Source organism: Hoplias malabaricus, chromosome 6 (genome assembly GCF_029633855.1).
Source record: "Hoplias malabaricus isolate fHopMal1 chromosome 6, fHopMal1.hap1, whole genome shotgun sequence".
NCBI classification, from domain to species: Eukaryota; Metazoa; Chordata; class Actinopteri; order Characiformes; family Erythrinidae; genus Hoplias; species Hoplias malabaricus.
The window spans coordinates 624,548-637,904 of NC_089805.1; the positions used below are offsets into that span (position 1 = coordinate 624,548).

Below are 13,357 nucleotides of genomic sequence, written 5' to 3' on the forward strand. Positions count from 1 at the left end.
TAATATGAAAACATACATATTTTGGGAAATGATATTAAGCATTTTGGCGGCACGGTGGCACAGCAGGTAGATGTCGCAGTCACACAGCTCCAGGGGCCTGGAGATTGTGGGTTCGTTTCCTGCTCGGGGTGACGGTCTGTGATGTGTTCTCTCTGTGTCTGCGTGGCTTCCTCCGGGTGACTGTCTGTGAGGAGTGTGGTGTGTTTTCCCTGTGTCCGCGTGGGTTTCCTCCGGTTGACTGTCTGTGAGGAGTGTGGTGTGTTTTCCCTGTGTCCGCGTGGGTTTCCTCCGGGTGACTGTCTGTGAGGAGTGTGGTGTGTTCTCCCTGTGTCTGCGTGGGTTTCCTCCGGGTGCTCCGGTTTCCTCCCACAGGCCAAAAACACGTTGCAGGTGGATTGGTGACTCAAAATTGTCGTAGGTGTGAGTGTGTGAGTGAATGTGTGTTGCCCTGTGAAGGACTGGCGCCCCCTCCAGGGTGTATTCCCGCCTTGCGCCCAATGATTAAGGTATTTTGTATAAATTGTGCTGTAGTTTGAATGTTAGATCCTCTTTTGTAAGTCGCTTTGGATAAAAGCGTCCGCCAAATGCATAAATGTAAATGTAAATGCATAAATGTACCATGGTTTGAGAAACACTGCTATTCTCAGTCAGCAGTGACACTGAGGGGTTTAAAAACACTAGCAACCCTGCTGTGTCTGATCCACTCATTTCAGTGACACACATTAACACACCACCAGTCCCACTGCAGTGCTGAGAATGATACACTACCCAAATCATACCTGTTCTGTGGGGGTCCTGACCATTGAAGGACACATTTTAAAAAGGGAACAAACAAAGTATGCAGAGCAAGAGATGGACTACAGATGTAAAACATCTGTCTGTTCAGTGGAGCTGAGAGAATGGACAATAAATGTAGAAACAAGAAGGTAGTGATAATGATATGGTGGATCGTGTACGTGCACATGTTGTTTCTAATTATTGTCATTTAATATTTTGTTCCTACAGGGACTCGAGGTGTCTAAAGCAGGGCATTACCACAATGTACCTTTCGAAACTAACTTCCTGGAGAATGAATCAGGTGCAGAGTACAGCATGTCTGCTCTCCCTTTGGACATCGGCACTGGTGTGACATTAAACTCTGCATTCCAAAAGCTGCTCAGTGACTCTGATGGTCTTGCCTCCAACATCCCAGCCTTTTCCGAGGGTAGCCACAATGTCACCCGCATGCCTGAAGCCGTTCTAAGTGCTAGCTCATCCCTGCTGGCCGAATCCGAAGCCCATTCAGATGGTGACTTGAGGGGAGCACCTACTATTGACATGACCTCTAAAGCCCATGGTCTCGATGCAGTGGTTCCTTCTGTCCCTGCAAACAGTCCTGTGCCAGGAACAAGCCAAAATGGCCCTCCCCTCTCTGATAAAGATATCAAATTGGATCAAAGTGAAGGTGCAGATCTCACCACAACCACCTAAGTGTCTGTTACGTGGTGGGAAAAAGAAACTATTCCAGAACTTTCACTTTCAATAACCGATCTAAGCTTGACAGTTTCCTTCCCTGTTCATGACATCACTAAGCCTTCTCATAACAGTCTTTATGCCTGAATTGATCAGATTTTTCACAGTAATCGGACATTGTAGCACTGTAGTTGAACCTAGTTTTGTGCCCAAAAATATTGCTCAATGAACTATTAACACATAAGAAGTGTGTTCTTGCTCTGTGCATGAATTAATAGCCCAGTTATATTTGATAGTTATGAATCAAATGCTAGTGTAGAGTGATTGTGTAGTGCATGTTAGGTTGTTGCAATCACACACTCAAGAGTAGTTTTTATGACTTTCCAGAACCCTGGAATCAGACATTGAGCTATGACCGTAAGGCAACAGTGTTCTGTATTTTGCCACAAAACTCTATATATGTACCTTAACTAGAATGTACTTTAAAATATTTTTGATTGGAAATCGTAACCACATTTTTCTCTATTTTTTGACATTAACCGAAACCCTAAATTTTTTTTTTTGACATTAACCGAAACCCTAAAATGGATGAAGTGGAAAAGATGATGATTATGATGACAATTTGACACTGTTTTTGACTTTAGAAACATATCAGTTATTTCCACTTCAAAACATTGTCTGATTTTGTAAAAAGTTAAATCCACTCAGCTTTAGACACAATATTAATATCAATTCTTGTAAATATCAGATTATTATTATTTATTTATTTATTTATGTTTGTTTGGTTATTTCAGCTTTTCATTTGCAGTTATTTTGAATTATTTCCTGAACCAAGCAAAGTTCTCTGCAATATGCCATGAAACAATATACATTACTTGACAATGGGAAAATATACTTTCAGTAGATAATAACAGAGAACTGAGTGTCTGATTGAGTGTCTATGGACAAGATTCTTCATTTTTCTTTGTTGAATACATTAACATTTTTGTATCTTTTTTAAATTCATTTATGTATTTATTTATTATTATACATTTTTGGCAATGTTCAGTGTAGTTGTACTTCCTCTGCATGCACAGAAGAAAGAAAAAAATACAAATCTGTAATAAATGCCTGAATTCATCAAAAGAATGACATTAATCGTAACCATTTAAAAACAATTTTAAACAGGTTCAAATGAGGCCACTTTCGGTAGTCCATCGGTGAATGTTTTTACTCTGGTTTTTAAAAAATAATATACTGAATTTAAAGAACATGGCCTCCCAAACATTAAAATAACACTTGCCCGTTACAGATTGCTGTAAGTACACTCCATTATTGCATTTAAAACCTTGCCAGGAATCAGAAGAATCAAGTGGTTCCCTCATGAACAGCACCTTAAGCACAATGAGAATCTGTAGGGGATTTTCACTGTAGGAATCTCTAATCTTGATTCCCCCTGTTTCTTCTGTAATGAAATGGGAAAAAAGCTGCTGTGAAAACTTCTGAAGGTTAAAAGTTCCCTCCCACAGCTAAAGCACTTCTCACGTTATAATAATATTTCATTTTTTTTTTTGGTTACTAATCTGCATGACCTTCATTATGAAGATAATTCTGATCCTTTGTTATGTGAACAGAAAGAAATGGACAAAGAAGATTCTTAATATAAGGGCACAGGTTAATAATAATAGAAATACTCATTCAGCACAGGTTTTTCTAGATGGAAAATTCAGTTTAAATCTGTTAAAATGTTAGCGCTTGTGATTTACAAGAGTTGCACTCAAAGTTGCACTCAAAAAATGTGTCCTGGATTCTTCTGGGCTATAGTGATATGATTAAAGATTCTACTAATGATAATAAAATAAAGTAATAAAAGAAATTACAAACACACTTTATGCCTTGAGTAGCACATAAACAGTCCATATACTCCAGCTGCATTTTCATGATCATTATTTTAATTACTGCTGGCATTGTTACTAATAATTACCGTATTGTTGTTAATAATCCTGATTAATTAATAATAATGAGGGCAGAATGTTTTATGCATGATTTGTAAATGTGTAATGGATTGGATTGGACTACAGCAATAATTAATCCAGTGGCATTATTTTAATGCCTTGGCCTTGACACTATGCAAATGAGCGTGACATGGAGCTGCAGGCTTTTTTGATAATATTTTGACCATGGACTAAATTTAGATTTGGAGAAACGTGTATGTAACATTCAGGTCTGTTAAGCTGTACATTATATGAGATTCCTTGTATCTGAAATTGAGTAAATAAAAGTTAAGGATTATAACAAAGCTACCAGTGTGGAACACGTCGTTTGTGTGGCTCTATTTATGGTTTTGCTTTCTAAGTCCAACACATTTTAAAAACAATAGAAGATTAAAAAATGTCCTTTATACAATGGCTATAAGAAGTCTGCACATATTTGTCATAATGGCAATTTAGTTATGTAAAAACATATCTTATATCTTATATTTGGATATATGATATTTGCAGCTGTCCATAATTCCCTTCATCTGCCAGTAACATAATGCACTGTGGGTATGGTATGGTTCTGTGCCTGTCACAGAAGGCAGGAGACTAGAAGATGAAAGCAATTGTAATTTACAAATAGGTCAACAGGTGAAAACAATATACAATACATAAGGAATGACGAAGCAAGGCCTGTAGAATGGGTGCTTAAAAACACACACACACACACACACACACACACATACAAACGCAAAGCACTGTCACATACACACAGTTGCAGGGTGTGGCTGGCAAACAGTGCAAGAAGAAACACAGCTAATAAAATTAAACATAAGTACGGTGTACATTTTAGGACATCCTCAATCCTCATCAAGTCTCAAACCATCATCATGTCTCAGATCTCGTGAAATTAAACATCAGGCTTCAAAGCAAATGGCCTCTCACCAAACTGCCTCTGGAAAAAAGGCTTTAGACCAAACTGAACATCAGAAGAAACAGCCTCAGACAAAACTATAGTGCAATAATAGTCCAACAATAGTACCTCTGTCCATGCCACTGATAACAGCTGAAAACAGCCTAAAGTTTTTATAGTCAATACCGGACACACATTAGCATTCGTCAATGTTGTTAAAAGGGAGCTCATAACAAGAAGCAAGAAATGCTAATGTGTGTCCGATATTGACTATAAAAACGATAGGCTGTTGTCAGCGGCATGGACAGTGGTCTATTGTTGGACAGTCTGAAGCCTTTTAGTCTGGAGTTTGGGCTGAGGCCAGTTGGTTTGAAGCCTTTTTCTGAGGGAGTTTGTTCATAAGCCGTTTGCTTTGAGGCCTGATGTTTAATTACACAACACCTGAGACTTGAAGTTGTTTTGTACGAGGAATGACGCCGTTCTGTTCAATGCCTGAGTTCTGACTCTGAGGTTTGAGGATGTCCTAATATGTACACCGTACTAATGACTAAAACATAGCAAAAAACATGGACACAGGAGAAAAAAGGCACAGATTATTACAGTGCCAAACATCTTTTTGAAAGTACAGTAGAACCCCAAAGGACAGTGCTCTGTTTCAGAACTCGCGTCGACAACTGACGCGATTGAATTTCCCCATAAGAAATAACTGAAAAACGATTAATTGATTCTCTACCATCAACTTTCTTTTACCATAAATTTCCCTATTTCCTAATAGAAATATACTTATCATCGATCTCGGCAGTTTGAAATCCGATGCTAGGTCAGTCACACGCACGCCTTTCTCGAACTTCTCAATTACCACCGTTTTCAGCTCTAATGGAGTTCTCACATTTTTCTTCTTTTGCTTTTCTGATGTATCTTTCTTGGGAGCCATTTTTGTTATTGTTTTTTATTGTTCAAAAACGTGTAAAATATGCAAAAACCTGGAGCACAACCTCAAAAAGCTTCCAACCTTGAGGAACGACGCTGTAAACTGACGACAAATAGCATCAGTTAAGTTCAGCACGAACGGCGTTTGTTCACAAAAGTCACGTGGGTCGGGTCGGGTTCCGAATTTAAAGGTGAACCTCCAAGTCGAAATTCTCTCGACATTTGGCATCCACTTTAGAAACGATCGACTTCCGGGGTTCTACTGTATGGTGAAATGTGCAACCTTTTTCCCACATGTTAAGACTTGATTAAGGTTTTTGCAAAATCCTTGTGTTTATGTAGCCATGCCCTTTTATGTGTCATGTGACCACTCACATGTTTTGTGATTCCTAATGGTTTGCATTCCCTCTTTCTTGACTCTATATTTATCTACAGTTAGAAGTATCTTGTTACACATGCCTCAGGTGTGTTCTCTCTGTCTGCTTGGGTTTCCTCCGGGTGACTGTCTGTGAGGAGTGTGGTGTGTTCTCCCTGTGTCTGCTTGGGTTTCCTCCGGGTGACTGTCTGTGAGGAGTGTGGTGTGTTCTCCCTGTGTCTGCTTGGGTTTCCTCCGGGTGACTGTCTGTGAGGAGTGTGGTGTGTTCTCCCTGTGTCTGTGTGGGTTTCCTTCGGGTGACTGTCTGTGAGGAGTGTGGTGTGTTCTCTCTGTGTCTGCTTGGGTTTCCTCCGGGTGATTGTCTGTGAGGACTGTGGTGTGTTCTCCCTGTGTCTGTGTGGGTTTCCTTTGGGTGACTGTCTGTGAGGAGTGTGGTGTGTTCTCCCTGTGTCTGCATGGGTTTCCTCCGGGTGACTGTCTGTGAGGAGTGTGGTGTGTTCTCCCTGTGTCTGTGTGGGTTTCCTTCGGGTGACTGTCTGTGAGGAGTGTGGTGTGTTCTCTCTGTGTCTGCTTGGGTTTCCTCCGGGTGATTGTCTGTGAGGACTGTGGTGTGTTCTCCCTGTGTCTGTGTGGGTTTCCTTTGGGTGACTGTCTGTGAGGAGTGTGGTGTGTTCTCCCTGTGTCTGCATGGGTTTCCTCTGGGTGCTCCGGTTTTGTCCCACAGTCCAAAACACACGTTGGTAGGTGGACTGGTGACTCAAAAGTGTCTGTAGGTGTGAGTGTGTGATTAAATGTGTGTGTGTGTCTGTGTGTGTGTCTGTGTTGCCCTGTGAAGGACTGACGCCCCCTCCAGGGTGTGTTCCTGCCTTGCGCCCAATGATTCCAGGTAGGCTCTGGACCCACCGCAACCCTGAACTGGATAAGGGTTACAGACAACGAATGGATGAATAATAATAATAATAATAATAATAATTAAAAATAACGATAATAATAATAATAATAATTATTATTATTATTATTATCGTTGTTGTTGTTATAAATTGATTTACATAACGTAATCTTTTTTCATAGTGTTAGTTGTAGGGTAAATAAATATTAAACGTCTACACCACCTAACTAAATAATAATAATAGTCTATTCTTTGTTTATTTTCTCACTGACACGCCTCTTTTGCGCTTTTAAAATAAATATTTTGAAAATATTTTTTTACATATTTTTGACGGTATTTGAAGAATATTTAACACAACTTTTTAGTTTTAACCGAGAGAGAGAGAGAGAGAGAGAGAGAGAGAGAGAGAGGCAGAGAGAGAGAGAGAGAGAGGCAGAGGCGGAAGTGGCGTTAAATTTCGCGCAAGGAAGCTGGACACGGCGCGCCAAATTTCAAAGCACTTCCTGGGAAAAATACGCGAAAATATTAACAACGGGGAGAAAATAAAGACCAGATGTGGATGCTGTGACAATGCTGCTGAAATATACCGGGTACAGTGGGCTTCATTAGGTGTTTACTGCTGTTCGTCTCCGGTAAAACGGGGATTTTGTTTACCGCTATACGTTTAATTTGACGTTTTTTGCAAGCGTTGGCTTTCGCCGAGCGGGCTAACTACTCACATTCATCCTGTGACGTTACCGCACTAACATTAATCGCTCCTGCCGTGGGGACGGAAAGCTCCAAATGTCCTCGAGCAGTGGAGTTACAGGTCCCCGCCAACGTCTACTTTTAGCTCCAGTGGGGACACAGTTGAAAACTGCATGTCGGTGTCGGGGCGATTAAACTAACGTTAGCTTTGCTGAGTAGCGCTGGGTGCTAAACCAGTCAGATGTGTGTTGACCTACAGAGTCGGGGCTAGCGACGCGGCCGTATGTAAAGAGTGGAGTTACTCTTTTTGCTAAATTATCTTTGGACGTTTTCTCATGTAAAAATCTTCGAATATTGCGGCTATTAATGTGCAGTTTACTGCAGCAGCCGCCTCGTCTCTTTTGAGTGAGTTCGGTTTAGACGTTGTTTTATTTCTGCGAGGATTTTAATGACGTTTAGCCACGACACGGTTCTAGTGAGCCTTCCTCCTCAGTGTGTAGTTCGGAATCACAGTGGCGTTTCCCTGTAAATGTTAATACATTATTACCAAGTGTTAATATTTGTTCATGATACAGGAAAAAAACCTACCACTTTATGACGTCAAAAATCATAATTTAGATCAATTGTAACCGAATATTAAATATGCAGAGGTGTTGTCTGTGGAGGAAGTGCTCTTATTTTCACTTAAATAAACTATGGTGTGTTAAGAGTGCATGCACAGGCAAAAAGGAGGAAGGTTTTACTACAGTTTCAGAGTCTCTCAGTGTTATGAGAGATGTTAATTGTGGTGTGTGCGTTGGTGAAATGAGAGTAGCAGCTGTCCTTGTCATTTTTGATTTCTCCATGTGCAATACTATGAAACTTATATATATTTTTTTTTTTTCAGGGTGAAGATCAGCTGGTTGTGACCTCTCCTTGCGACCACACACACACACACACACACACACTGTTATGTGTATAGTGTCTTTTAAAACTACATAATTATACTGTATAAGCACGCTCCCTGTCTGGAGTGTTCACTTGGCGTGCTAATAATTTAATGCGAACGCTTGTACAGATCATTACATGCATTTCTGGCTGCCAGCTTCCATACCATTTTTAATCTCAGCTTTGAGCAATTATTTTACAAACAAATATGAGAAATGAAAGATTATAATTCTGAATCCACATCTCTGTGAGTTGTGAACGTTTGTGACTGAGAGTAGTTAGGACTTTTTCCCTTGGGGGAGTGCCAGTATGTTGTCTGGTGTCCAGCCATGTTTTCAGCTGTTGAGGATTGGCTCATCTGACCATGCTAACGGCCACGCCAGTGTTGGATCAGACACAGCACGTGACCTGTACACATTCCGACCAGCACTTTCCCAGTCGGTTTTCCGCTTGGGACGGGCTGCAGAGTTGTGCGATGTCACTTTGGATTCGACAACGGTATCCCGGATCCACGCTGAGCTGCACGCTGAGAGACAGACTGAAGCGTCAGGAGAGGAAAGCTGGAAAGTCCAAGTGAAGGACCGAAGCAGTTATGGTTGTTTGATTAACATTTTTTGCTTTTTATTTTTGTGACTTAATTCTTTTTAAAGAATTGAACGATTTGATGATTGTACTTTGTTTCACAGGTACGTGGGTGAATGATGTTCGACTGCAGCAGAACGTTTTGTTGGAGATTTCTGATGGTGATACACTAACCTTTGGTGGCCAATCAACACAAGGGAGCCCAGAATTCTATTTCCTCTTCCAGAAGGTCCGAGTCCGACCTGAGAACTTCAATGCCATAACAGTTCCAAAGGCTAGCTCCTTTTCCTCTGACATACAGAACCGGATCCGGACCAGTCTGGACTGCAAACCAGAACCCGGTCTTGACATTTCAAAATTGTCCATCAATCGAGCTACGGTCATACTAAACTCCATTGGAAGCCTGAGCAAAATGAATGGCAGCTGCTGGACATTTAAGAAGGCTGAAAAATCCAATGAGCTGAATTCCTGTTCCAAACCACTCTTGTTTACTGCTTTGGTACCTCCTTCTACTCCTCCACCTCTGCCTTCTGGTACTATGGAAACCACTTCTATGTCAGTTCCGCCATCGTCCAAGAGCCGACGCAAGTCTGCGCACACAGTTCTGTTGGAGGACGATAGTTCGGATGACCCTGTCAACCATAGAAGTGGACTGGAGGACGCAAGGAAAGTTAGAGGTGGAAAGAGACGACGTCTGTACAAGTCAGAGTCTGAAGTATTTCAGTCGTCTTTGTCCAAAGCGGAGCTAAGCACACGACCTAAATCTGATGTCAGGCCTGTGATGTCCAAACAAAATGGCATCGTTTACAATCAATCAACCAATGGGAAGCTCAATAATCATTTTACCTTGATCCAAAAGCGTGATGTTGGAAACCTGGTCCACAATAAAGGCATTAATATGGTGGCCTACCAACATCAGAAGCCTTGCACACCAGCTGCTCGGGGCAGACGAAGGGCAAACAGCTCTCCTGTTTTCTCTACCCAGGTGGTGAGAAGTGAAAATTATCACCTTACCTCTCCAGCAGTTAGACATTCAAAGGTGGAAAGAGAGAGTGGGCAGGTCGCACGGTTCAGTACCACCACAGGGTAAGTTGTTTCTGCAAGATGTGTCTAGAACAGTTTTCTTTTCCTAGTTTGTTGAATGAATTGTTCATTTCAATCAGCTTTTCCCCCTCTCCTTGTTAAATCATATCCACAGTCATATTAAGCACAAATCTACCTTTTGTTTGCTTTGAATACAGCTAATAGATTGATCTATATAATATTTATTATTTACAGTAGACGACGTGGCAGACCCAGAAAGCATCCTCCATCACGCCCCTCCTTGCCTTCACCTTCTTCCTCATCCTCATCCAGCTCTTCTTCATCTTCATCCTCCTCCTCCTCGTCTTCAGAGGATGATGATGATGACGACGATGATGAAGACATAGGGGTAGCTCAGGGTGTAGAGCCATGTGCAGCTCTGCGTTGCTGTTTACCCCAGCAGGACACAGTGCAGTGGGTGCAATGTGATGACTGTGATGCCTGGTACCATCTAGACTGTCTGCCCCATGACCGCAACCGTGCCTCCCTCCTGTTAGACCCAAGTGCAGACTTCCACTGTGGCTGCTGCTGATTTCGCAACCCAGGTTCATAACCCACGCAGACGAACTTGCAACATCTGGACACACATTTGGAAGTTAAACAGCCACAATTCAAAAGGGAATACTATAAATCATTTGTCTGTCTCTTAATCACTTTCCCAACTTGTCAATCTCCTCTTATTGTCTGGCATGATGAAAGTGGTGGATGGGTTTGTTTAACGTGCCATAAAGAGACACATGGGGAAGTTCGGAATAGCTCTACTTTATCTTGTACAAAATTGTGTGCTGTTCTTGCACACCCGTTAAACATGGTTTGCATTGCAAACCTGCGGAACCTGCACTTGGCCAATCGCTCTCCTGAAATCCAAAGGTAGTGATAACTTTAAAAAATGTTATTTTTTAAAAAATAACCTGCAATGGCTGGAATATGTATTTATTTCAAGTATAAAGGATGTTGTATGCAGTTCTCCAGTGTGTCTCACAACACTTGTGGACAGCACATTGATATTCAACCCAGCAGAAGCACACCTGATTCAGTTTGACAGATTATTTGTTTTATATGTGGTGTATTGCTGCCAGGTTGAAATGAAAGCCTGCAGCTTTCTGGCCATTTGTGGTTGAAATGGATAAAGGCATCACTGGAGGATTAGGGAGCGCTGCCCCTCAGAAGTATCTTTTACTTTTTGGGTTGAAAGCCACGATACCATATTGTATGTAGATTACTGATACATACTTCTTCTACAAACAGTGAAACCACTGTTTAATTATCACCTGACTGCCCTGCAGTTGATTCAGTGCAAAGGCTATTTATGCCCCTCCGAGTGGGTAGCGACTGAAGTGAATTGAAGCTTGATTTCAGTCCCTCAACTGCAAACACATGCATTTACCCTGCTCTCTCCTAAGATGAGTTTCATTGTTCCATTTCAGTGAATATCTACTGGTTATTTACCCAACAACTGACTTAAGACTATAAAAAAAAAAACCAAAATTGGTGCATACCGAGTCAAAAAACCATCTAAAAAGACAAAAAACAAAAAAAAGTATATGGATTTTTTCTATTTGATTTTAATGTAAGCTTTTGTGTTTGAGTTCTGCTAACTTTAAATAGAAGCCCATTTAAAAATAGAATGTGGTAAAATGTAAATCATATTTCACTGTCTTCACGTTCATGTTTTATATGATATTTGGGCAAAATAAATGGTTTTAAGCTACAGTCTCAGAACTTGTCGAATCCGTTTCTTACAACGTGAGAAGATGAAGATCACATGGTTTTTGAGCCTGTGGATAGGGTACGATTTAAGGAAGATTAAAAAATGGCAGTTTTTCAGTGTTTATTTTGGTTATCGATGTGCCACTAAACCCATGATGTCTATCATCAATCTGTGACATCGATACAAATTAATAAACAATTTTGGCCGTGATGCTGAAGTCTAGCGCTAATAGAAGCCTGAACTATTCATTTCCACTTATTTGACTTGTACAGTTTATAGATGTATATATTTGGTTATGTTTAGTTAGTGCACATTATTAAAATGTGAAATCTTCAGTTCCAGTCAAGTGTCATGACGTTACCTCAGATGCATTCTGTACAATTCTCAAATTACTGGAGAGTGAAGATGAGTTAAAACATTCATTTATTCTTTTAACTTAGTTATGGCATTTAAAAAAAAATTTGATATAAAAATTTTACACATCAATTTATTATTTTATTTGTGAGAAACGTTAAATTCAGCAAAGTAACCAACCATTACAATAGTGATGATTTAAATCAGTGTTCTCATTAATGCAAAACCAACTTGGCTGTAGAAAACTGTCCACTTCCAGTTCACAATGGCACCACGTAGTGTACTTGCACACATTCACATGTAGGGGGTACTGTTGTGCTTTTCATTAATGACTAGCCTCCAAAATAAAAGTATTTCTGTTCATAATTTAATTAAAAAATGTAAACTGATATTTAAAGTAATATATTTCAAGCCTTTGTTTTGGTTGTGGATCAGGAAAATAAAAAAATCTAACAAAAAAGTATGTACAATATGAACTGTCCAATATAAAACTGCCAAAAGTCTGGCAATCACATTCTGAGCAAACAATTCAGTAGTAATTTTGGCTCCGTGGGCAGGGCTTAAATCCTTCTGTGATTGACAGCAGGTAGAAATATGAATCTCCTTGTTTTGATTTTACAAACCAACATCCCAGACCGAGGAAACGCATCCCTAGACCTCAGACACTAGGGGCCTCTCCACATTTCCTGTCGACTCTAGGGCCTTGATTTCCAAATGAAATGCAAAATTGAGTTTTATTTAAAAGGAGGACATTGGACAACAGAATAACAGCCCAGTTAAGGTCTGGCTGCAGATCTCCACTTGGAGGCTCACAACAGCCACAACTCACCTCTACTGCCTCTACTGTGGGGACCGAAGTGGATAGTTAAACTATGAATTTGCTAATAATACATTCACTAATACAAGGCCTAGACTGTCTTACTATTCGTGTTAGATGCACATCATCAGTGTTTCTGATGCTCTGTTATAATGTACCATTACTGCAGTTAATATAGAGACCTGACATCCGCTGTAAGAGCTTTACGTTTGTGTAGCACTGGTGAAAAGTGGCATAGCATCATAAAGTAAACGGGTCGATTTACAGATGTAAATGTAACAAGTGTGTAATGTTAATTTTATGGCTTTTTATGCATATTACAGTATAATTTACAAAATAGACATCTGAAAGGCTGTGTGTAATTAATAATTCTCTGGAGAGACAACACAATTATAAAAATATTTGATATTTAAGTGGTCATGATATCCCTCTCCTCTTCATTCATGAACATGTCGTCAAGTGAACTGAAACTGGTGACACCTTCTGATTCATCTCTTAAAAACAGAGAGTGAGGCATCTCTGAGTAGATGAGTTGCCACTGACCCACGCAGCAGCCTCTTCCCTGTCCTTGATGAGCTTTAATATCAGTCAGGAGTGAAAAAGACATTAGTGTTAAAAAGTAAATATTTAATTTGAGTATTCAAAATGCATCTGCCACCGCTCAATGATATATTTTGTCAC

The 13,357-nt window shown here is 40.3% G+C and overlaps 2 protein-coding genes across 2 annotated transcripts in view; both read left to right on the top strand.

Moving 5' to 3' along the window:
* Nucleotides 1–3,697, top strand: part of LOC136700285 (uncharacterized) — a 29,975-nt gene extending 26,278 nt beyond the window's left edge. Inside the window, exon 9 of the mRNA XM_066675561.1 lies at nucleotides 1,006–3,697. Within this exon, the coding sequence (XP_066531658.1) occupies nucleotides 1,006–1,470 (465 nt within the window). The 3' untranslated portion in view covers nucleotides 1,471–3,697. The remainder of the gene's footprint in view (nucleotides 1–1,005) is intronic.
* A 3,291-nt stretch (nucleotides 3,698–6,988) lies between these two features.
* On the top strand, nucleotides 6,989–11,478 carry tcf19l (transcription factor 19 (SC1), like). Its single transcript, XM_066674889.1, has 4 exons — nucleotides 6,989–7,105; nucleotides 8,089–8,724; nucleotides 8,816–9,797; nucleotides 9,990–11,478. The coding sequence occupies exons 2-4, from the start codon at nucleotides 8,439–8,441 to the stop codon at nucleotides 10,324–10,326; spliced, it is 1,605 nt and encodes a 534-aa protein (XP_066530986.1). The 5' UTR covers nucleotides 6,989–7,105; nucleotides 8,089–8,438; the 3' UTR covers nucleotides 10,327–11,478.
* Nucleotides 11,479–13,357: the final 1,879 nt, after the last annotated feature.

Coding starts and splice junctions, on each gene's coding strand:
- tcf19l (XM_066674889.1), top strand. CDS start 8,439: ATGTTGTCTGGTGTCCAGCCATGTTTTCAGCTGTTGAGGATTGGCTCA. Junction 8,725..8,815: donor GAAGGACCGAAGCAGTTATG/GTTGTTTGATTA, acceptor TTTGTTTCACAG/GTACGTGGGTGAATGATGTT. Junction 9,798..9,989: donor CGGTTCAGTACCACCACAGG/GTAAGTTGTTTC, acceptor TATTATTTACAG/TAGACGACGTGGCAGACCCA.